This window comes from Balaenoptera musculus, chromosome 16 (genome assembly GCF_009873245.2).
Source record: "Balaenoptera musculus isolate JJ_BM4_2016_0621 chromosome 16, mBalMus1.pri.v3, whole genome shotgun sequence".
Taxonomy (NCBI): Eukaryota; Metazoa; Chordata; class Mammalia; order Artiodactyla; family Balaenopteridae; genus Balaenoptera; species Balaenoptera musculus.
The window spans coordinates 1,182,553-1,205,032 of record NC_045800.1 but is presented as its reverse complement, the minus strand read 5'-3'; the positions used below and the strand labels follow the sequence as shown (position 1 = coordinate 1,205,032).

General features: G+C 57.5%; 1 protein-coding gene across 4 annotated transcripts in view; it reads left to right on the top strand.

Annotated features, from left to right (window-relative positions):
• Positions 1-22,480, top strand: part of JAKMIP3 (Janus kinase and microtubule interacting protein 3) — a 101,442-nt gene that overhangs the window by 35,263 nt on the left and 43,699 nt on the right. For all 4 annotated transcript variants that reach the window (XM_036827707.1, XM_036827706.1, XM_036827705.1 and 1 more), the window contains exons 2-3: positions 8,139-8,367; positions 21,959-22,456. In XM_036827707.1, the coding sequence (XP_036683602.1) occupies positions 8,233-8,367; positions 21,959-22,456 (633 nt within the window). In that variant the 5' untranslated portion in view covers positions 8,139-8,232. The remainder of the gene's footprint in view (positions 1-8,138; positions 8,368-21,958; positions 22,457-22,480) is intronic.

Below are 22,480 nucleotides of genomic sequence, written 5' to 3'. Positions count from 1 at the left end.
GAACCCTCCTACACTGTTGGTGGGAATGTAAATTAGTGTAGCCACTATGGAAAACAGTATGGAGGTTCCTCAGAAAACTAAAAACAGAACTACCATATGATCCAGCAATCCCACTCCTGGGCATATATCTGGACAAAACTATAATTCAAAAAGATACCTGCACCTCTATGTTCATAGCAGCACTATTCACAATAGCCAAGACATGGAAACAACCTAAATGTCCATCAGCAGATGAATGGATAAAGAAGATGGGGTACATATATATAATGGAATACTACTCAGCCCTAAAAAAGAATGAAATAATGCCATTTGCAGCAACATGGATGCAACTAGAGATTATCATATTAAGTGAAGTAAGTCAGAAAGAGAAAGACAAATACCATATGATATTACTTACAGGTGGAATCTAAAATATGACACAAATGAACCTATCTATGAAACAGAAACAGACTCACAGACATAGAAAACAGACTTGTGGTTGCCAAGGGGGAGGTGGGTGGGGGAGGGATGGATTGGGAGTTAGGGATTAGCAGATGTAAACTGTTATATATAGAATGGATAAACAGAAAATTCCTACTATATAGCGCAGGGAACTGTATTCAATATCTTTGGATAAACCATAATGAAAAAGAATATAAAAAAAGAATGTATATATATATATGTATAACTGAGTCACTTTGCTATACAGCAGAAATTAACACAACATTGTAAATCAACTATACCTCATTAAAAAAATAAAACCACAATGAGATACCACCTATCGGAATGGCTAAAATCAAAAATAGCAGCAACACCAAATGCTGGCAAGGAGGCAGAGAAACCAGAGCCCTCACATGTTGGTGGCAGGAATGTCAGCTGGTGCAGCCCCTCTGGAAGGAAGTTTGCAGTTTCTTAAGTGACTAAACGTTCAACTGTGTACGATCCAGCAATTGTACTTCTAGGTATTTGTATCAGAGAAATGAAGACTTATGTTCACACAACCGTCTGCACATGAATGTTTATGCCAGCATTATCCGTAATAACCCAAAACTGGAAACAGCCCGGGTGTCCTTCAGTGGGTGAGTGGATAATGTGACCGCACTATGAGTGCTACGTACACAGCAGTAAACATGAATGCACATGAACTCTACACACACAACTTGGATGGATCTCCAGAATTATGCTGAGTGAAAAAAGGTGATTCCAAAAGGTCACATACTGTACGATTTCATTTCTGTAACATTCTTGAAATGACAAAATTATAGAAATGGAGAGCAGATTTGTGGTTGCCAGGGGCTAAGGAGGGGATAAAGGTTGGGTTTAAAAGGCAACAGGAAGGATCCTTGTGGAGAGAGGGTGTTCCGTAACCTGACATTTCCAAAGTCAGCGTCCTGGTCATGATTCTTAGTTTCTCAAGATGCTTCCATGGTGGGAACTGCACTGAGGGCACATGGGATCTCTCTGTATTAGTTCATATGGCTGCATCTGAATCTACAGTCATCTCGAAGCTTATTTAAGAATAAGTCATGGCACCTCTAGGAAAGTTCAGTGTTTTAACTCATTCACAGGTGAGTCAGAACTGCAGCCTTGCATCACACACATCTCCTTCCAACAAAAAGGGAAGTGCATTGGATTCAGTTCTGTAAACTAGAAATGATGACTCACCATCAAATTTATAGATAAAAATACGAGTGTGCTGAAGTCAAGGCAAAGATCTTGCGGCTGAGAACCAGGGGCCTTGTGAGAAGAGCGGGCATCTTCTCCGCTGGAGGATCTTATCGTCTGTTGTGATGGTCACCATGGCGGGAGCGCAGATGTTCCACGGGCCCTGTAGAAGACCCCCCCCCCCATGCATCCAGTAGGATGCATGTCAGGTGGGTTGGCCATCTCACCAGGCACGGGTAGCTGCCCGCCTGGAGTCGCGTCTGGCTCTTCCTCCCCTATGGCCTGTCTTCACAGTAACCTCCTGCCACACCAGGGACGCTTGGGTGAGGAAGGGACTCCTTACGCAGACGCTTCTCTCCCAGAGCTGGATTTCCTACACCCGATGATGACCAGGAACAGGGTCTCTGCCCACCACATGGACTCCTGGGCACTTCTTCCTCCCGGAGAGCCTGGACCATATTTAATAGGCTTTCTTAGGAGAGTCTCATGCTTTTGGGGGCTTGAGAATCATTTTCTAAAATATCTCTAGGAGGTCATGTGCCTGGCAGCGGGACAGAGTGGGCAGGGAAAAGGGACCACCCTGGTCCGTTCAGCCCTAACTTCCTGGCCAGGTGGGCCATGCCTGGTTCCTAGCGTTCTTCACAGCAGTTCCCACCAGAACCCGGAGGGAGGGTATTGGAAAGCTTCCTTTCCTTCCCTTCCTCCTTTTATTAAACGCCACCACCCTATTTTCTGCAAACTCCATTTCCAGTCAGGGTTTGTGCAAGATCAACACACATTTGACTTCTTGGAGAATGTTGCAGTTAGAAATAAAGGTTATAACCCAAACCCTCAATAATTCTAATCTCTCTTAAGAGACACATTAAAAACACCATGCATGTTTCTAAGGGTCACTGTCGGTTTAGCACGAGACGAGCCCTTTCTTCACACGTCTGATTTGATTAGCAGCAAAAGTCTTGCTGTTACAAGTGCGGGGCATTGCGGCAGAAGTCCACCAATCCCTGACGATTTCCGGGCCGTGTCCAGTAAGATGCACGTCATTTCTGGAAGGAAATGAAGCCAGTCAGATGCTCCTTCCTGTGAATTCGCTGAAAGCTGTCCCAAAACTGGGATGTGTCTGAAGTCGGCGCAGGAAGGGGAGTTGTTTCTGAGCGCAGCGCTGGGCGCACGCTGTGTGGGGTGTGACACCCAGCCTTCCCGTCAGAGAAGCACACCCGGAGCCCCCCTCAGCTGCCCCCAGCCCTGCCGCCGGGCCCGGCCGTTTCTCTCCTCCTTGTACCCTCGGACGGGACGCCTCTGCCTAGGGGACCCGGTGGCCTGACTTGAAGGTTTGCCAGAAAAGCCACTTGGATGGGGTGCTGTGCGCGGCCGCCTCTCTGGGCCTTTTGCTGAGCCGAGAAGACCCTGTGCTGGGCAGCCGTGTCCCCCTGGGGTCAGAGCAGGATGGCAGAGGCCTCCTCGCTGGGCGGGGGAGGAGAGGGGCCGCTGCCCTGTTTGCTCAGAGCTGTTCCGACCTCAGGACGAGAGATAGCGCGTGGGTGGGGGCTCAGGGTGCAGGAACTTTAGGCGCTCGACCGAAGGCTGGCGTGACTCGGCTCCCCGGGTCGTGGCCTGCAGGCACAGGCACTATGGCTGGCGTGGCTGCACTGGGGCTGCTCCGGTCCCTGGTCCCCACGAAGCTTCACGCCGTAGCCTCGTGCGCGCCCCTCGGACTCCTGACCTCTGCCTCTGGCCCCTAGAAAAGTCGATCCAGCCTCAGCCCCTTTGCCCCGACAGCCCTTCGGAGGACCGTCTCCCGTCCTTCATCTGCGGGAAGCGCCCAGCATGCTCAGGTGTCCGCTGTTCCCAGGGTCGGCGATGGGCGGGCCAGGGGTGGAGGTCCCCCCGGGCTTCTTGGTTGGGCAGCCCTCTGCCGCCGCCTGCGCCCCTGTACCAGCCCGCAGCCCCCGGAGCCCGTGCTACTCCCCAGCCCCACCTCCTTGAGGCCGGGCCCTGCTGGGGGCTTCCCCACCCCGCCCCATGCGCTCCCTGTTCCGCCCAAGCAAAACTCCTCTTTCTGGAGGCCTCCAGGCGTGGGTCAGAGTCTTTGATCAGCACTTACATCCAGCCTGGCATGACCAGTTGATTTCCCTCTCTGGGGGAAGTTGATGTTTTCCAAGAAAAATGAATTTTAATGGGCGAGGGGTCTCTTCAGGGCTCCTCCGGGGCCCACGGCTGGCCTGTCCCAGGGAGTAAAATGTGCCCGCTCTGAGCCACAGACCCTCGCCAGCCCTGCCTCCAGGCTCGCGGTGAGGCGAGGGTCCTGCCTGGCGAGGAAGGCACCTGGAACCCGCACCCCAGCCCGGTCTGAGTGCCCCACAGCCTACGCCCTGTGTGTCCACCCGCTGCCACCGGGGCCTGGACCTGTGCCCCCTCCTCCAGGCATTGGTCCCGTGGCCTGTCCTTTGGAGGTCCCTGTGGGACGTGACAGGTGCCTCTGACCCTCCCGCACCTTGGGTTTCCGTGGAATTGACAAGCTCAGAAGCATCAGGTGCATCCTTTCTTCTCCGTAGATAAACCGCTTAACCCAGAAAGAGTCCATGTAAATACGACCAGCTTTGCAAGGTCAAGACCCCTTTATGACCCCGGCCGCTCACCCATCGCTGGGCGCCACCCTGGCTGCGGTCTGCCTGTTGTCGGTTTCCTTCTACCTGCACGTCGGGGGCAGCGCACCAGCCCGGAGTCTCCACGTGGAGAGACGCGGGATGGAGGCCGGCAGGACAGGTGGGGGCCAGGCGTACGGACCGGCTTCCCGTGGCGACTGTTGCGTGCTACAAACACGCTCTTGGACCACGAGCTTGGTCTCCTCTCTCCACCCTCCCAACACAAAATGACTTATTCAGAGAGATCAGAGCAGACCTCTTCTGCTTGTTTTGTTACCTCCTTGGAGACCCCGAGACAGAGGTGGACAGACTGCACTATGGATCCGATAACTTAACAACTTCTGACCAGAACGCGGCAAACGCGGTTGGTCTGGGTCTCAAGTGGGCGCTGGGTTGGTGCAGGGAGCGGGAGAGGACTTGGTGAAATCCCTCCCCCTCTCCTGCACCCCTGGGCTTCCCACGTAGGCACACGACACTCATATTTGGGAGGGTCTGATCCAACGGCAAAGATTTAAGGTGCCCAGCACCGCGACGCAGACTCCCATTACGGGAGCAGTGTGATCTGAGGATGCTTAAGTGAGCCTTTATCAGGCGGGCTGCAGCCTGGTCACCGGCCCACGCGTGGCCGGTCGGACATCACCCCTCCCCTTCCCACCAGCACCGCAGCGGGCGGGAGGCCCGAGGCCTGACCCTGAGTCTGGGGGCGGTTCCACATCTGAGGCTCAGACAGCGTGGGCTGTGGCTCCACGTGGAGGGGACAGCTCCGGCCCACCCGAGGCCTGGTGGTAGCACTGGCTCAGCACTGCTCTGACCCCACCCCCCCAGAGGGCAGTGACGCTTCCTGGCAGGAGTGCCCACCCAGCGGCAGAGCATTCAGCAGAGCCCGAGGGCCTTCCGTGCGCTGGGCCCCGAGGCCACAGAGGGCTCCATGGAGGTTAGTGAGTGGCTACCCGGGGCTGTCAGAGCTGGGGAGGTGTGTGCAGGGCTGGCTGGGGCTCAGGGCGGGGGTTGCCTGGCTGGAAAGGAGAGCAGGTGCTGGGAGGGTGGGTCCTAGCGTGGGCGCCCCATCACGGGAGGTGGCCGAGAGGAAGGGGGGCAGGCAGTGGAGCCCCTGCGGACGTGTCTGCACTTAGCAAGCTGCTCCAGTTTCCCCAAGGGAGGGACAGGCATGCCCCCCAGTCCCCACCCTGACCACCCAGCATCCAGGCTCCGTGCAGGCGGCCCCGCCTGCTGTGACCTGTGACCACCATCCCTGCAGGATCCGTGCTCGGCCCTTGGCCCGTCAGCTGCTGTGAGGGCCCACCCTGGGTGGGCAGCTTGGGCTTCACGGGCGGGCCCGAGGGTCTCAGCCAGGGAGGGAGAGCCCTTGGCAGAGAGCGGAGGGGCTGAGCCCTGGTGAATGCAGCCCCTGTGCTGATCCAGGCCCACGCTGGGCAGACGGGGTGGTCACAAGGGCCCTGTCCAGTGGGTGCCCGTGGTGTCCTTCTCAGACGGCCCCGCTGCCCCGCTGCAGCCCCTCAGGCCTGCGCTCCCACTGGCCAGTCACAGGCCTCCTCGGACGAGAGCACAGCCCTGGCACGAGCCAGCTGAAGCCCCCGGCATCCCCGAGGTGGAGGGCTCCGCAGTGCTGGCCGAGACCTCACCACTCCCAAGGCCTCTGTCTCCCCTCCGTCCGCCCTTTCTGTCTCCCAGGGTGGCAGGAAGGACCTGGAAGCATGTGTTACGTACATAGCATCCGTGAGACTGTATGTAATCATTGCAGCTGGTGCTTTGTGGGTGTGGGTGTGTGTGCGGCAAAGCCACGGGGTGCAGAGAAGCACGTAACAGGGACCAGGGGACCCCGGAGCCGCCCGGGCCCGCGTGGCCTCCAGGTCACGGGAGCCCCGTCTCCCCCTGCTGTGGGCGGTGGTGCCCGTGGGGAGGTGTGGTCGCTATCCGAAGGCTCAAAGCGGGTGCGTTCAGTACAAATGGGATGCGGGCGAGGGGGGGAGACCCTCGTGCTGCTCCCCGGGAGTCGCCCTGGAAAGTGCCCCCGGAGGACGAGCATGGCCCGGGCAGGAGGAGGGGCCCTGGACGCCCTGCCCCGGCTGTGGGCGAGTGGGACCCCTCACGTGCTCCCAGCGGGCTCTGGGGAGATTTACTTTGTCCACACTCATTTCCATAAATAATGAGGTCAGGACACTTACCGTATTTGTGCCCAAATGGATGTTGGAGGAAACTGTGAACTTGCCTTTAGGGAGCTGCCAGGCTGGGGCTGAAGATCCACTGCTGCGTCGAAAGCTCTCGGTGCTGGGAGGCCGGGGCCGGGGCGGGGGCCGCTCAGCCCCCGGGGTCTGAGCCGGCCAGAGCTGACGCCGTCTGCTTCGAGCCCTCGGGAGGAAATAAAGGCGGCCTGTGCTCTGGACCAGCCAGAGGCTGGGTGGGCGGTGCAGGGGCCTGGCTGGGGGGCGGGGCGCGGAGGGCCCCTCTGCTGCCGTCCCGTGGGGCGCCCCACCTCCGGCGTCTCCCCCAGTATTACCCTGCCCTCCGTTACCTGTTAGACGGCTGCGGGTGCTGCCTCTCTATCCAGGAAAGGCCTGCAGAGTTTCATTTAAAAATAAGTAAAGAATGACAAGCCCATTTTCAGAAAACATCGAGTAAATAGCAGCTGGGGAGGAACACAGCCGGTGAATCGCACAGGCGCTGGGAATTCACTGCGATCTGTGGCAGGACACGGGGAAGTGGGAGGGTAGGGCCAGGGGGCTGGGTCCTGGCACAGTTGCTCGTGAGACGGCGTGGAGAACAGGCTGGAGAGGGTCACGGGGCGGGGTGGACGTAGGGAGGGTGGGGCTTGGTCCAGGGGAGACGCTGTGAAACTGGGCCTGGGGACACTGCAGGGCAGCCATGGGGCCAGGTCCCTACTCACAGAAGGCTGAGGGCTGGCTGACGGCACGGCCCCCCACCCAGAGCTCCTGGCCAGTGGGTCCCAGTGGTCCCCCAGGACCTCCCAGACCAGGGCCTCCCAGACCAGACCTTGAAGAACCTCACCAGGTGGACGGGACCCCCTGTGCACCTCAGCACGGGTGTCTAAAGCACAGGATGGAGGCCTTGGGGGACACTGGGGGCACTCTTGTATCTCTCTGTGCAGGTCAGGAAACTGAGGCACGGGGTGTCGCAGGGAATGAGTGCAGAGCAGGACTCAGCCTGCCTCTGTTTTTCATCCAGGCAAAGTTGGTGGAGGCACCCATTTCCCACACTTGCGCTGGCGCTAGGACACAGGAGGAGGGAGGGGCTGCCCCAGGCCTAGGGGCAGCGGATTCGGGCATAGGGCTGGGTGATGGATGAGCCGGCCCGGGGCGGGGCGCTGGCTCCCAGGGTGGTCCAGGGCACGTGCTCACCTGCTGAGGTGGCTCGAGCACCTGGGCTGAGGGTGTGACCCCTTCCGAAGTGAAGTTTATAGGCCCCGTGGAGGGGCCCAGGGGTCCCAGCCGCCACTCCCTTTGGTGTTTCTAACCCACTGTTACCATCAGGCTGCCACACACCCTTGTGTGAAAGGCGGGCCTTAACTTTGGATCCCCGGTGTCTTATTCCAAAGGGGCAAAGAGCAAACATTTATTAAGCGCTGGTTACACGTGAGGCGGGGGACTTGCTCTTGCTATGGTGGGGGGGGGGGGTCCCCGTCAGGGGTGCTGTGCAGAGCGCAGAAGGCCCCTGCGGTCCGGGGCTGTGACCTGGCGGGCAGTCAGGCCGGCACCCTCAGGGCAGCACGGAGCCAGCCGTGACTCTGCCCACCCTGCCCGCCCTGCCCGCCCTGCCCGCGGCCCCGCGCTCAGGCCGGCCACAGCCTGCTCACCAGGTGTGCTTTCTCTCCAGGTGAGTGAGAAAATGTAGCGGAGCCCCAGCTCGGCGCGCACAGCCCAGCCCGGACGAGCGGCCCGCCCCGAGCGCCCCTCGGGCCAGCCTCAGCATGTCCAAGAAGGGCGCGGGCGGCCGAAGCAAGGGGGACAAGGCTGAGGTCCTCGCGGCGCTGCAGGCCGCCAACGAGGAGCTGCGGGCCAAGCTCACCGACATCCAGATCGAGCTGCAGCAGGAGAGGAGCAAGGTGGGCCCCCCGTGCCCCCCACCGCCTCTCCACGCCTTCCCGGGCCCCCAGGGTCTGCCCAGAGCGGGGTGGAGCCAGGTCTCTGCAGATGTGCCAGCCCAGGGGGTCCCTGGGTCCCAGCGGCTCTCAAGGCAGCTCGGGAGCACAGACAGCTCTGGGGAGGGGGCTCCAGACCCACAGGGGAGCGTGCGGACATGGGCCTGACCCCGTGGGAGCAGCCCTGGACCTCATCGTGTGGGCCGAGGGGCCTTGTCCAACCGCACCATCCCTGGAACGGTGCTGCTTCCCCCTGAACCGTTCACAGTGGAATTTAACCCAAATATAACAGCCCCAAAGCAAACAGCCAGGCCCTGGGCTCAAGGCTTCCAGGTGTTGGGAGGCAGCTCTCCTAACCGACCCACTAGGAAACGTGGGTCCCAGACCCCAGCGGGCCCTACCTGGGCAGCCCTGTGATGACCCCCTGCCCCGGCACCCAGCCCTCGGGGGTCCTTGCAGCCTGCAGGGAAGGCTGGGCTTGTGCTGCGGCTGAGGGGGTCCTGGTCAGAGGATGCCCTCCCCGCTCAGTGCATGGCCAGGCCCGGGGGGCCGTCCCCTGACCCACACTTCCCTCCCTGTCTGTCACCTCTGTCCTCTCCTCGCTCCCCACCCAGGAGCCACTAGGAAGTACATGGGCTTTTGGGAAGGAGATGCAAAGAAGAGAAAATCTGGGGGGAGGGAGGCGTGGGGAGGGGGGGAGGGGAGAATGCCAGGGCAGGCTTCTCTCCGGAGGGTTTGAAAGGTCCCTGGCTGTGGTCTGGCCGGCATAACGGCCCCCCAGCCTTGCCCTCCTGGGAGGCCCGGTCGGGGAGGGAGTCACGGGAGGTGGGGCCCAGCTGCTTCTCAACCTGCTGGTTAAATCACAAGAGGAATGGTATTTTGTGACATGTGATGATTATATGGATCTCAGATTTCACTGTCAGTAGATAAGTCGTTAGGACCCAGCCCCGCCCGTTCATTTACACATCGTCTGCAGCTTAGTAACAGCAGCGCCAGCTGAGCCACAAGGCCTGAAATACTTAGCGCGTGGCCCTTTACAGAAAAAGCGTGCCGGCCGGTCCTGGTCACCTCCCTCCCTCCTAGGTCCCCTGCTCTGTGAAAGGGGACAGAGACAGCTCCGGGCACAGGGCCTCCAGCACGGACACTAGAAGGCGGCTGTCACAGTGACCACGTGGCCGCTGCCGTGGCCAGGCCACCTCGCGGGGCCTGCAGGAGAGTCAGAGCCTGCTGAGCGCCCGCGGTGAGGACCCAGGGAGTTGGGGAGCATCAGTGCAGCACCTGCTCTGTGCCAGGTCGTCGCAGAGCCAGCAAGGACAGCCCAAGGGGCCCCGGCACGCTGCCTGGCTGGAGCACGGGGCGAAGGCGCGAACATCAGTGGCCTGGGACGGAGAGTTGTCCCCGGACGCAGAGAGCATCTGTTCCGTGCCCTAGAGGCACGTGGGCGCTCCGAGCGTCTCGTCCTGACCAGACTGTAGGGGCTGCGAGGCCACGCCCCGGGCATCACTCTGGCCCTCCCCCTCCCCCGTTTGCAGATGACAGAGAAGAGGGGCCGACTTGTTAGGAACCTAATGATAATGAAACCCTTTGTCTTACTGGGTAAAAATATAATAGCAATTGTCTTTTCAATGCAAAGAAACGCCACGTGATAGAAATCACTAAGTAATAGTACTTTTGCCCGAATCTCCAGATTCTGTCTACCATTTACAGCAGCAACATACATATTCCATGTGCAGCTTTATCAAAACCCATCCGTCCTGCGGCAGCCCAAGGGGGCGTGTGCCGGCCCCTGGCTGGCCAACAGGCCGAGTCTGGCCGGGTCGGAGCTCGCAGCTCTCCGTGATGGCAGACAAAAGCCCTGGGCCTGGCATCAGAGGCCCTGTTATTTATACAAGGTGTACTTACTGTCTTTTGAGAAGATGATATAACCTCTTGGTTCAAAACTCCAAAGGAAGAGAAGAAAAGGCCCAGCATCAGGGAGGCTCTCTTCTTCGAGTCCACACCCAGGTCACCTCCCAGAGGGGTTCAAGTTACAGTTTCTTGAACGCACCTGCGTGTCTCTTTTTAAAGCATAAATGACACACGCTTCTGAGTCCCTTTTTCTTCTCCCCTTCACCGTGTGTCTGGGAGGCTGGAGCTCTCGAGGGTTCCTTCATCCCACTCACATGGTCCAGCACATGTGGCAGCCCTGTGGTGAACACCCCTGTCTGCGTGTCCTGGACCACACGTGCAAGAGCGTGTGTGCTTGCAGTGTGACAGTGACCACAGCAGGGCCCATGAGAGTGCAGAGGGCCCTTCGGGGAGGTGGACGCAGACGGAAGCTCCAGGACTCAGATCCACGTCGAATCCACGCTGGGCTGGGTTTGCTGCCCGAATGCAGGCTGCTCTGGTCACACCAGCCTGTCAGCGTTCCTTCCTACAGGCACCCTCGTTGCCCCGGCTAGAAAAGGGCTCTGTTATCTTTTTTACCTCTGCCTGTGGTTCTTTCTAGTTAAGGCCCCTTAGGCTGTGGTTTCCAGACTTCACTGTGCATCAGAGTTTCCTGTGACTCTTGTTGAAAACACAAGACCCTAAAAGACAACCTCCTAAATGGGAGAAAATATTTGCAAATGTTATGAGCGATAAGGGGTTAATACCCAAAATATATAAACAGCTCGTACAACTCAACATCAAAAAGACACACAACGTGATTTTAAAATGTGCAGAAGAACTGAATAGACGTTTTTCTAAAGAGGAAGTGCAGATGGCCAGCAAGTATATGAAAAGATGCTCAACATCACTAATCCTAAGGGAATCAAAACCACAGTGAGATATCACCTTACGCCTGTCAGAATGGCCATCATCAAAAAGAACACAAATAACAAATGTTGGTGAGGATGTGGAGAAAAGGGAGCCCTTGTGCACTGTTGGTACGAAAGCAAATTGGTGCAGCCACTACGGAAAACAGTATTGATGTTTCTCAAAAAACTAGAAATAGAACTACCATATGACCCAGCAATTCCACTCCTGGGTATATATCTGAAAAAAAAAACAAACCAAAAACACTAATTTGAAAAGACACATGCACCCCAATGTTCACAGCAGCATTATTTACAATTTCCAAGGTATGGAAGAAACCTAAGTGCCCGTCAACAGACGAATGAATAAAGAAGATGTGGTACATATATGCACAATGGAATATTACTCAGCCATAAAAAAGAATGAAATTTTTCCATTTGCAGCAACATGGATGCACTTGGAAGGCATTATGCTGAGTGAAATAAGCCAGACAGAGAAAGACAAATACCATTTGACATTGCTTGTATGTGAAGTCTAAAAAATACAACAAACTAGTGAATATAATGAAAAAGAAGCAGACTTTCAGATGAGGATAACAAACTAGTGGTTACCAGTAGGGAGAGGGCCAAGGGGAGGGTCAAGATAGGGGTAGGAGATTAAGAAGTACAAACTATTATGTATAACATAAATAAACTGCAAGGATATATTGTACAGCACAGGGAATGTAGTCAATATTTTATAACTATAAATGGAATATAACCTTTAAAAATTGCAAATCACCGTATTGTACCCCTGTAACTTAGATAATATTGTACAGCAACCATACTTCAATTAAAAAAGGAGAAGAGAGGAAAAGCCCCACAGGCCCACGGCCTCACCTTCTGCAGAATTGAGCTCTCCGAGCCCCAGCTGCTCTGAAGCCTCCGCTTTGGGCTTCGCTGCTGAGAGCTATGTCCCCGCAGGTGTGGCCATCAGTCCACCGGGTCCTGCTGCCACCCCTCTCCTCTCCCCGCCCTTCTGCCCCCCCTCCCCCGCCTCCTGGCTGAGCTGGAGTGTGGGGTGGAGGGAACGGTGCCCCAGGGGCCGAGGGGGGACGTGCCATCCCAGGGAGCGCTGGCTTTCCTGCAGGAAGACACACCCAGGTGGTGTAGTAGGTGATGACCCCTCATTTCTTTGCTCAGCCTCCAGGGCCTGTGGCTGGCCCAGAGCAGGTGTGGGGGGCAGTGGAAAGGAGTAGGAGGGGTACAGGTAGACCAGGAACGCAGGCCCGGCCACGAGACCTGAGGACATTCTCTGAGCCCTGCGTCATTACCTGCCCCCGCCCGGCCTCCCGGCTCCCGCTGGTGCCTCCCAGCCAGACCTGCACGTTCCCAGCCAAACAGCATTTAAGAACATTCTAGATTTTTTTTTAATTGTATTTATTTATTTATTTTTGGCTGCGTTGGGTCTTCGCTGCTGCGTGCAGGCTTCTCATTGCAGTGGCTTCTCTTGTTGCGGAGCACGGGCTCTATGCACGCGGGCTTCTGTAGTTGTGACTCACAGACTTCAGTAGTTGTGGCATGCGGGCTCAGCAGTTGTGGCACACGGGCTCTAGAGCGCAGGCTCAGTAGTTGTGGTGCACGGGTTTAGTTGGTCTGCAGCATGTGGGATCTTCCCGGACCAGGGCTCGAACCCGTGTCCCCTGTGTTGGCAGGCGGATTCTTAACCACTGCGCCACCAGGCGAGTCCCAACATTCTAGATTTTTAAAAGTGTGTGTGTGTGTGTGTGTGTGTGTGTGTGCGCGTGCGCGTGTGTGTACAGGTACCTGCCACCCGGCATTAGCACGTGCTGTCATTTTGGATTTGAAGATGAATGAGCCGGAAGCTGGCAGACCCGCTGCCCACCCTTATTTCCCCCGCACGGTCCTGGGTCCGAGCCCAGCCTCGCCCCACACCCACCAGGAGGCCTGGGCCTCCCTGAGACCGAGAGCAGTAGCGCTGGTCCCACGGGGCAGCCGTCACAAGGATGTGGGCTCAGACATGGGCTCAGCTCACGTGAGGTGTTCAGTGGCCCCTGACGCGGCACCCAGGGTGGGGGTCCTCGGTTTCCATCACTCCATCCCCCCGGTGGGCGGTGAGCTGGGAGCAGCTCCTGATTTCCTTCCCAGCGCAGGGTGTACACGCCGTGGGAACTGCCTGCCGTGTTTCCTCTTCGGTACTTACCTGCGTTTCCCTCCTCTCCCTGCCGTCAGTCCAGTAAATAGAAGATGCGTCTGTGTTATCCTTGGAGTCTCTCCCGGGAGGGCGTCTCCTGCTGTGGCCACGAGCAGGGCTGCACCAGGACCACAGGCAGCTCCCGGGGAATCTCCTCGGTTCTGTCTGCTCAGCCTAGAGACGGACGCTTTACCCCAAACACGCGTTGGGTGGTTGGTGCCTACGCCCTGGCCAAGTGGGGAATAAGATGCGAATTCGATCTTTACAGCAAATGCTAACGACGTCCGCCCTCGCCATCCTTCTGAAGTCTTCGCATGCGTTAACGTCACTGTTAAAACCGCAGGACAAATGTGTGCGGCCAGCTCCGTGGACTTGGAGCCTTCCGTCCAGTTTCCAACACATTCCAGATGCTCCTGCAGCACCCAAGGAGGAGGGCCTGGCTCTGGACCTCATGATGGAAGCGGGTGGACGGCCGGAGGGACCCTTCCCCGGCCCCCAAGGGCCTGGACAGAACAGGGGTGGAGGCTCTCATGCCCCAGGGGTGGTGAAGGCGGCCTCAGGACCGGGCGCCAGCTCCCTCTTCTTCCTTATTGGGGACTCAACACCTCGTCTTGCAGGTTGCGGTTTCCAGGGTCAAGAAGGTCCCTGTGGAGCACGGAGAGACACCAATGTACGTGGCAGCCGCGGGCTAAGCATTGCGGATTTCAGGCGCATGGTTAGTTCATCACCGAGGAGGACGTGCAGGAATTGAGACTCGACAGCAAAGAATGAAATAATTTAAATAAAAACAGGCCTCTTCTGCTGCCAGGGTGCTGGAGATAAGTGGGACCAACTCGGACGGAGACCCTTCTGAAAAGAGGGAAGAGCTTAGCAGGGAGAAGCTCCAAGGGAAAGGCCTCTCGGAAGCCCCATCCAAGTTAACTCCACGTTGTCTTAAAGAGGGGGAAGTACTGGGATCCTTGAAGCGGAAAGAAAAAAGAATCATAGCAACACGACGCCCCCGTGTCTCCGTCACAGGCTCAAGGAGGCTCCGGCTCTAGGCTGGGCACAGAGCAGCCCCTGCTGCCTGCACCCCTGGGTCCCTCCTACCAGCCGTGCCCCCAGCTTGGCCTGGAACCGTGTGTGAGGAACAGAGCAGACACACCCAAGTATTACACCTGCTGTTACGAAACACACTAGTCCTAACTGGGAGGAGGGGACCCCATGGGGGGAACCCTGTGCTGAAGTCCAGCCACCCCCAGCTCCAGGCCATGGACGGCCACTCAGGAAGGACTTACTGAGCACCCTGCCCCCAGGACAACGTCCAGGTGGAGGAAGACATGTAAGAAACAGGAACTGGGCAGCCGGGCAGGGTACAGCCTACAAGCCGACATGCTGGGCGGTGGTGTGGTCACTCTGCTCAGCAATCAGGGAGGGCTTCCTGGAAGAGGTGGCCTTAAACCAGCCAGGACAGGGAAAGTGAGGAAGCGAAGGTGGGAACGAGGGGGACTCCCATAATGCAACCGACGGCCAGGAAGGGTGGCAGGAGAGGTGGCCCAGGGGTCAGGCCACAGAGGGCCATGCAGGTGGGAAGGGCCTAAAAATGTACTGTCTGGACCAGGACATTGGAGAGAGACCGAGACCCACAGGGGACCATGAACTTGGTTGACAGCTGCCTTCAGACTAGGTATGTCCTGGTCACCAGGTCAGCATATTTGTTACCGTTAAGTCATGCGAAAAAAGCGTGAAGGTCATTGTCTTTCCAAAGCTAGTGAGGTGGGTGATGTAGATGCCAGCGTGTTGCCTGTTTCACAATGAGGAGGGGTACAGCGGGGAAGCCGAGAGGGGGAGACGGAGAGCAGGGAGAGGATTCCACGCCGGCAGCGGGAGGCCATGTGCACGCGGGGCTGGGGCCCGAGGGCACTGGGACGTCTGCCCTGTCCCTGGAGAGGAGTGGGTGGGACAACACGGGAGTGATCTCCAAATCCGCAAATCCCAGTTATGCCCCAAACTCCTGTGGGAAACTCCTTCCCCCAACACCCACACGGGAATGCTACGTCCTCGCAACAGCTCCAGGGGGCAGGCCGCAGACTTCGACTTCTCGTCTCGGTGGACAGAGCCACTTGGGACCTTGTAGACAAAAACACTGCAGAAAAGAACACACTGAAAAAAATAATGAGCCAGAGGAAGAATGCGTCCCCCTCCAGCTGATAACCTGGGAGACCAAGAAGCAGGACCAAGTGTTCAGGAACCTGGCCTGACATACGGAAGACCACAGGCAACTCACAGCGCCAGGGTGCATGAGGCTCGTGGGGAGTCGGGGGTCGCATCCATTTATTCAGAGGGAAGCTCTGTTACACGTGAATCATGAGTGGGACTGCACCCTTGTCCCGTCTGTACGCGCACCTGGGCCGGGGCACCTGGCCAGGGAGGGGGAGGGGCAACACCAAGCAGACCATCCGACGTGGGCAGGGCTGTGGGTTCTGCTCTAGTGTCTGTTCCTGAAATGGACCCCGACTGTAGAGCCGTCGTTGTTGGAGGTTGGCAGGAGATAATGTTTCTAGAAGTAAGACCACAGAGGAAAACATCCTTTTTTTTTTTTTTTTGGATTTTAATTTTTATTTATTTACTTTATTTTATTTATTTTTTTATACAGCAGGTTCTTATTAGTCATCCATTTTATACATATTAGTGTATACATGTCAATCCCAATCTCCCAATTCATCCCACCACCACCACCCCCTGCCCCCCACCACTTTCCCCCCTTGGCGTCCATACGTTTGTTCTCTACATCTGTGTCTCTATTTCTGCCCTGCTAACCGGTTCATCTGTACCATTTTTCTAGGTTCCACATATATGCGTTAGTATACGATATTTGTATTTCTCTTCCTGACTTACTTCAATCTGTATGACAGTCTCTAGATCCATCCATATCTCTACAAATGACCCAATTTCATTCCTTTTTATGGCTGAGTAATATTCCATTGTGTATATGTACCACATCTTCTTCATCCATTCGTCTGTTGATGGGCATTTAGGTTGCTTCCATGTCCTGGCTATTGTAAATAGTGCTGCAGTGAACATTGGGGTGCATGTGTCTCTTTGAATTACGGTTTTCTCTGGGTATATGCCCAGTAGTGGGATTGCTGGGTCATATGGTAATTCTATTTTTAGTTTTTTAAGGAAGGAAAACATCCTTGCTGGTAGAAAAGTGATGTGTCTAAAAGTCGCTCGTGAGCAATGAAGTAGGATCCCTCCCAGGGGCACTGTTTTATCCATTCAGCTTAAACTTCTGTAGGCCCCTGAGCTGTCTCCAGGGCCCTGCACGTTTGTTAACTGGCCTTTTTTTTTTTTTTTTTAAAGTGTTTGTTTATTTATTTATTTATGGCTGTGTTGGGTCTTCGTTTCTGTGCAAGGGCTTTCTCTAGTTGCGGCAGGCGGGGGCCACTCTTCATCGCGGTGCGCGGGCCTCTCACTATCGCGGCCTCTCTTGTTGCGGAGCACAGGCTCCAGACGCACAGGCTCAGTAGTTGTGGCTCACGGGCCCAGCTGCTCCGTGGCACGTGGGATCCTCCCAGACCAGGACTCAAACCCGTGTCCCCTGCATTGGCAGGCAGATTCTCAACCACTGCGCCACCAGGAAAGCCCTGTTAACTGGCCTTTGAGAGCTCCAAATGTTTGCGGCATTACAAGTGGTGGCCGTTTCCACCCAGAAACGGGTGTTGCACGGACCGCGCCAGAGCCCTGGGACCACGAGGCACGAAGCTCTTGGCCGCAGTGCCCGGCGCACCCTGCTGCCCAGCACTGAGCGTGGAGTGCAGGGCGCACCTGTGGCCGGTCCGACGCTGCCATTAAAGAGATGCACCTTCTCTCTGCAACTTAAATCATCAACAGCACAATCTCAGCTTTTAAACGTAATTTGATTCTGATACCTTCTCTTTTCATGAATAACATCTGACAAACTTGACAAACAGCATCTCCATTCTGTTCAGCAGTTTGTCGGTGGAGGACCATGTCCCCAGGCTCTGTCTTTCTGGTATAACGACTGCCCGTCACTCGCAGGGACGTCCCGGTCAGGACCGTGCGTGTGGCCGCCCTGTCCTGTGACGCCTGCTCTGTGCCACATCTGTGCTGGTCACGAGCCGGGCGTGGTCCATCCTCGTGGGGCTGTGGTCTGGCCTGAGCATTGAAGCCGGTCTTGACCAAGGACGGTAGCACGGTGGTGTCCACCGCTGCTGAAACGGCCGACCTGCAAGCTGCCTGGGCCATTTCTTTCTAAGAGCAGGTCTGAGCCATTTGGCTAGTCAGCTGGGTGGGGTCCCGCCGTGCCGTCTGTTTCCACCTGGCAGAGGGGCTCGCTGGGCCTCACGGGATGGGACCCGATTCCGGGCAGACGTGAGTGGGAGGAGGGCATCCTCAACCCTTTTATTGGATGCTGCAGAACAACTGGTTTTAACTGTCCTTCTCACACATTTCACAGCCCCAGAGAGCACACCACAGCTAGGGTTCCACAACCCGTGTGTGCGCGTGAATGTACACGTGTCTCTGTGTGTACACACGTGTACATGTGTGAGGACAGGTGTACGTGTGTGTGTGTGTGTGTGTGTGTGTGTGTGTGTGTGTGTGTGTGTGTGTATTGGGGCCTGTCTGGAGTGATCGGCAGAACTAACGGGCCTGGCCCCGCGTTCCTGGGGTTCCCGCAGCCCTCCCAGCTCTCCTCAGACTTCCTGTTAGACCCCTGGGGTGGAGCCACGACGACTCTCTTCCTTGGCCTCACCTCAGACTCACCTGGACAGGAAATTTAAAAGGAGTCCCAAGGCCCAGGCCACCCTTTGCCCCACGACAATATGTCATCATGTTGGGGTGTGAGATGCAGGCGCCTGTGTTTTTTAAAGCTTCCCTGGTGCTGCCGTGCAGTCAAGGTGAGACCCACTTGCCCGAAGGGTCTTGGCCCAGAAAAATTCTTCTCTGCATCGGAGACTGTGGGTTAATTTCCAGGAGAAGTTCAATGAGAACTTAGGAGTTTGGAGGAGAAGCTGTTTATTCACATGCAGGTTTGTGGAGCAGACAGGGTTCCACAGGGAGGAGGAATCCTGACGACAAACCCACCCTCCCTCCATCCTCCCCCTCCCCCTCCTCCTCCTTCCCCCGCCCCCTCCCTCCATCCTCCTCCCTCCCCCCTCCCTCCCTCTTCCCTCCGACTCCCCTGCCCCCTCCTCTTACCCAAGTGAACTTCGCTCTGAAAGGGAAAAGAGACAGGCCAGTCTGTGAACAAGGCAGTGAGGGGGAAACGTGCTGAAAGATAGTGATAAAAACGGGTGCTTATTTGCAGGAGTTTATGGTCTGCAAGCATGTTCCTGTGCTTTTCTTACTTCCAGCCTCTGAGGAGGGTACAGTGAGGCCGAGGTTATCACAGAGCTGCTGGGAGCTCCTAAAAAGTTCTGCGTCATGGACAGCTGTTTGAGCTCAGGGATCCATGTCATGTCGGTTGATCTTCAATTTTCAGTGCTATTTGGGGCCAGGAGCCTTTGACCCCCTCCTCCCCAGCACGCTGTGTCGTGTGACCTCGGCTCACTGCCTCTACTCTGCCCCTTTCCCCCTCCACCCGCTGGAGCCGCACACCTGTGCACACCTGCACACACCCTGCGTGCCCGCCATCAGCCGGTCTCCGTGGCCAGGGGAGCTTGTCGGTCCGAGGAAGCCACCGGACTGGTCCTCATGGTCGGTGCCTTTGCTCAGAACTGCAAGTGAGTGAGCCCAGCTGAGCGCCAGTTCCCAGCTGCAGAAGCGTCTCCCGGGACCCTCCCTCCTTCTGCTTGTTCTTCTCTCCTTCAGCTGCCAGAGCCCTTCCTCTCCAGCTTCCAGTAACCACGGTGGCCGTCGTGGAGGCAGGGGTTCCAGAGGGAGCCCAGCCGTGCTGTTGGCTCTGTCAGAGCCAATTGCTCCAGCAGCACTGGGGCTGCTGCGGGGACAGGCATGGAGGCCGGGAGGCTGGGAGGCTGGGAGGCCGGGAGGCCGGCCCCGTGTCGGCTCGCCAGGCCTTTCGTGCAAGTCTGATGTGGGCTCTGGCAGACACCTATTCCACAACAGGGTCACGGGCACTGGACCGAAGGATAACCGCAGGCGGGCGTGGTCTCCATTTTCACTCCACACGGCTTAGCTCAGAGTCAGGGTTAAACCCCATCTAACCCTGAACCGTTCTGCTGACACTTCTCTCTCCTCCACTCTCTCTCTCTCTCTCTGCTCCAGACAAAACAAAAAACAAAACACACCTCTATGATACATGCTACGTCATTTTTCTTTTCTCTGCTGGTTCCCATCCAAGAGGGGGTCCTGAAGGTGGGTGTTACGTCATCCATCAAGGGGAGAGGAGCTGGGCTCTGGATCTCAGATGCGGGTGGCGCTTCTGGCTCCACCACGTCCAGCTTCAGGACCCCCTCTGCCGACCCTCCGCACCCCACCCGCTGTCAGCTTCGGGACCCCCTCTGCCGACCCTCCGCACCCCACCCGCTGTCAGCTTCAGGACCCCCTCTGCCGACCCTCCGCACCCCACCCGCTGTAGGGACAGCAGTACCTCCCGCCCTGAGTGGGTTCTGAAATGGCACCAGGGGCTCCCCTAGAGAGTCACCACGCCCACACGACTGAGACATACCCCCCTCCAAATATTGCTTTTCTGGGTGCCTTGAACTCAATTTAAACTGGACAAAAGGGAGATTCACTTAAATGGAAGATGAATACATGTCTGTCTGCTCGAGGCTTTCAGCAATAGCCCAGCTCTCCAGGCAGAAACCCAAACAGCTGGGCCGGGCTCACTGTGCCCCGTGTGCCGCTGGGGACTTGTCAGGGGCCCCGGTTATTAGAGTTTCTGCAAGCATTGCAGAGTCTGAGCCATCCTAAGGGAAGGCTTGGGACCGAACCCCACTGGACGATAGGACTGCCCGTCGGGGTGCACCAGCTGAAGGAGTCAGCGTCCCAGGTCTGCTCTAAAGGGGGAGATAACAGAGGACAAGGTGGCCACGGCCCCCACCTGCTCCCGGGGAAGCCGGCCCTGGCAGGGGAGGCAGACAGCTCAGCCGCAGAGAGAGAGAAAGAAGGCGCTTTCGGGAGTGACGACTGCTGTGAAGAAAGTGACATAAAGTAACGGGGTCGATGCAGTGGACCCGGGAGCTCCTGACCCCTCGAGTCTGCAGAGGCTGCCGGCCGAGACCGCGGGAGACCACTCAGGGCTGAAGCTGGGCCGGGCCGGGCAGAGCAAGCCAGGAGGGTGGCAGCAGGCGCACGTCCAGGGGTCGTGGGGTCAGAGCCTACACGGCTCTGCGGGGAAAGAACACAAAGCTCAGGGCGTGAGGCCCCATGGAGCGGGGCTGCGGCCCATCCCTCGTTCTCCCACAAGGATGTGCCCCGTGGGTGGCACGGGGTCTTGAAGATGGTGCCCTCTTTCCTGGGGCTGGGAGATGGTGCTGCTTTTATTCTAAATGCACTGGGAGACGGACGGAGAAGAGGGTCACACGGGGACCAGAGTGGTGAGCTGCGTGCTTCCTGAGCTCTCTCCGTGGAGAGTGGGTGGTGGGGAAGGGCGGTAGGAGGCGGCGGAGGCCTGGGGGCCATGGGGGGGCCAGGGAGGTGACAGACACGTGGTGCACCCTGCAGGTGGTGGTGGCAGGACTCGCTGACGGGTCTGGGGTGACGTGAGCCGAGGACGACAGCCCCACTCGAGGGGCACGGACTGAGAACACATCTCTGAGGCTGGTGGGGGGAGCGAAGCGGCCCTTTGGACACGCTGAATGTGAGGAGTCCGTAGGGGGCTGCGCTTCTCAGGGTTCTGGCAGGAAGCGGGGGGCACCCTTGGTGTGTCTGGGGAGGGGTGGCAGGGCTGTGAGCTCAGGCGTGCTTCCAGTGGGCTCTTTCTGATTGTCTGCCCCTCGCACCCCATGTAGACCCGGGGCAAATCCGGATCCCAGCCATTCTTTCATCCCCTAAATAGATTTTGAGCGCCGGCTCCATGCCACATGGTGTGTCGTGGGGTCATTCAGCCAAGGTCAGAGCTTTCGGATGGAAATAAACCATTCAGTAAAAAAAACTGAGTGTCCCCCAAAATCTAGACATCAGACATCATGTAGACAGACAGTACAGCTGCCTAGATCGGTTTCTCCATTTGCCAAGAGTGTCGCAGAAGGTAAGCGAGACGTCCCTTTGTTTGGGCTGAAGGGGGAGGGGCCGAGGCCATCTGGAGGGCAGGAGCCCGCACCCCCCCTGCTCCCCACGGGCTGTGCCCATTCCTCGGCAGATTCATTTGAGGTGAGGGTTTCACCCTCCCGCGCACCGCAGATTTCCGGGGGCCCGTGTGTCTGCGATTTTACTTTCCAGGCTAGCGGGGCTTCCGGGCTTGACGCCTCTGGGTGCGTGTTCACGCTGTCCACGAACAAGGCTGGATTCTGTTGTCGAGGCGTGTTTTAATGAGCCATCCTCGAATAGACGGTCGCTCCCACGTTTGCAAGAAAGACCACCTTTCCAAAACTTGCCCTTGGGTTTCAGCAAACGCGGAGCTGGGCTCCCAGACAATGGGCGTTGCAGAGCTTGGCTCACAGGCGTTGCTCTGGTGTTGCAGGTCAGCCGGGTGGAGAGGGAGAAGAACCAGGAGCTCAGGCAGGTGCGCGAGCACGAGCAGCACAAGAGCGCCGTCCTGCTCACCGAGCTCAAGAGCAAGCTGCACGAGGAGAAGATGAAGGAGCTGCAGGCCGTGCGGGAGACGCTGCTGCGGCAGCACGAGGCCGAGCTGCTGCGGGTCATCAAGGTCAAGGACGGCGAGAACCAGCGGCTTCAGGCGCTGCTGCACGCCCTGCGTGACGGCGCCCCCGACAAGGTGCGCACCGTGCTGCTGTCCGAGGCCAAGGAGGAGGCCAGGAAGGGCTTCGAGGTGGAGAAGGTGCGGATGCAGCAGGAGATCTCCGAGCTGAAGGGGGCCAAGAGGCAGGTGGAGGAGGCGCTGACGATGGTCGTCCAGGCCGACAAGGTCAAGGCCGCAGAGATCAGGAGCGTGTACCACCTGCACCAGGAGGAGATCTGCCGCATCAAGAAGGAGTGTGAGCGGGAGGTCCGCCGGCTGGTATGTGCGGGCGGGGTGCGGGGC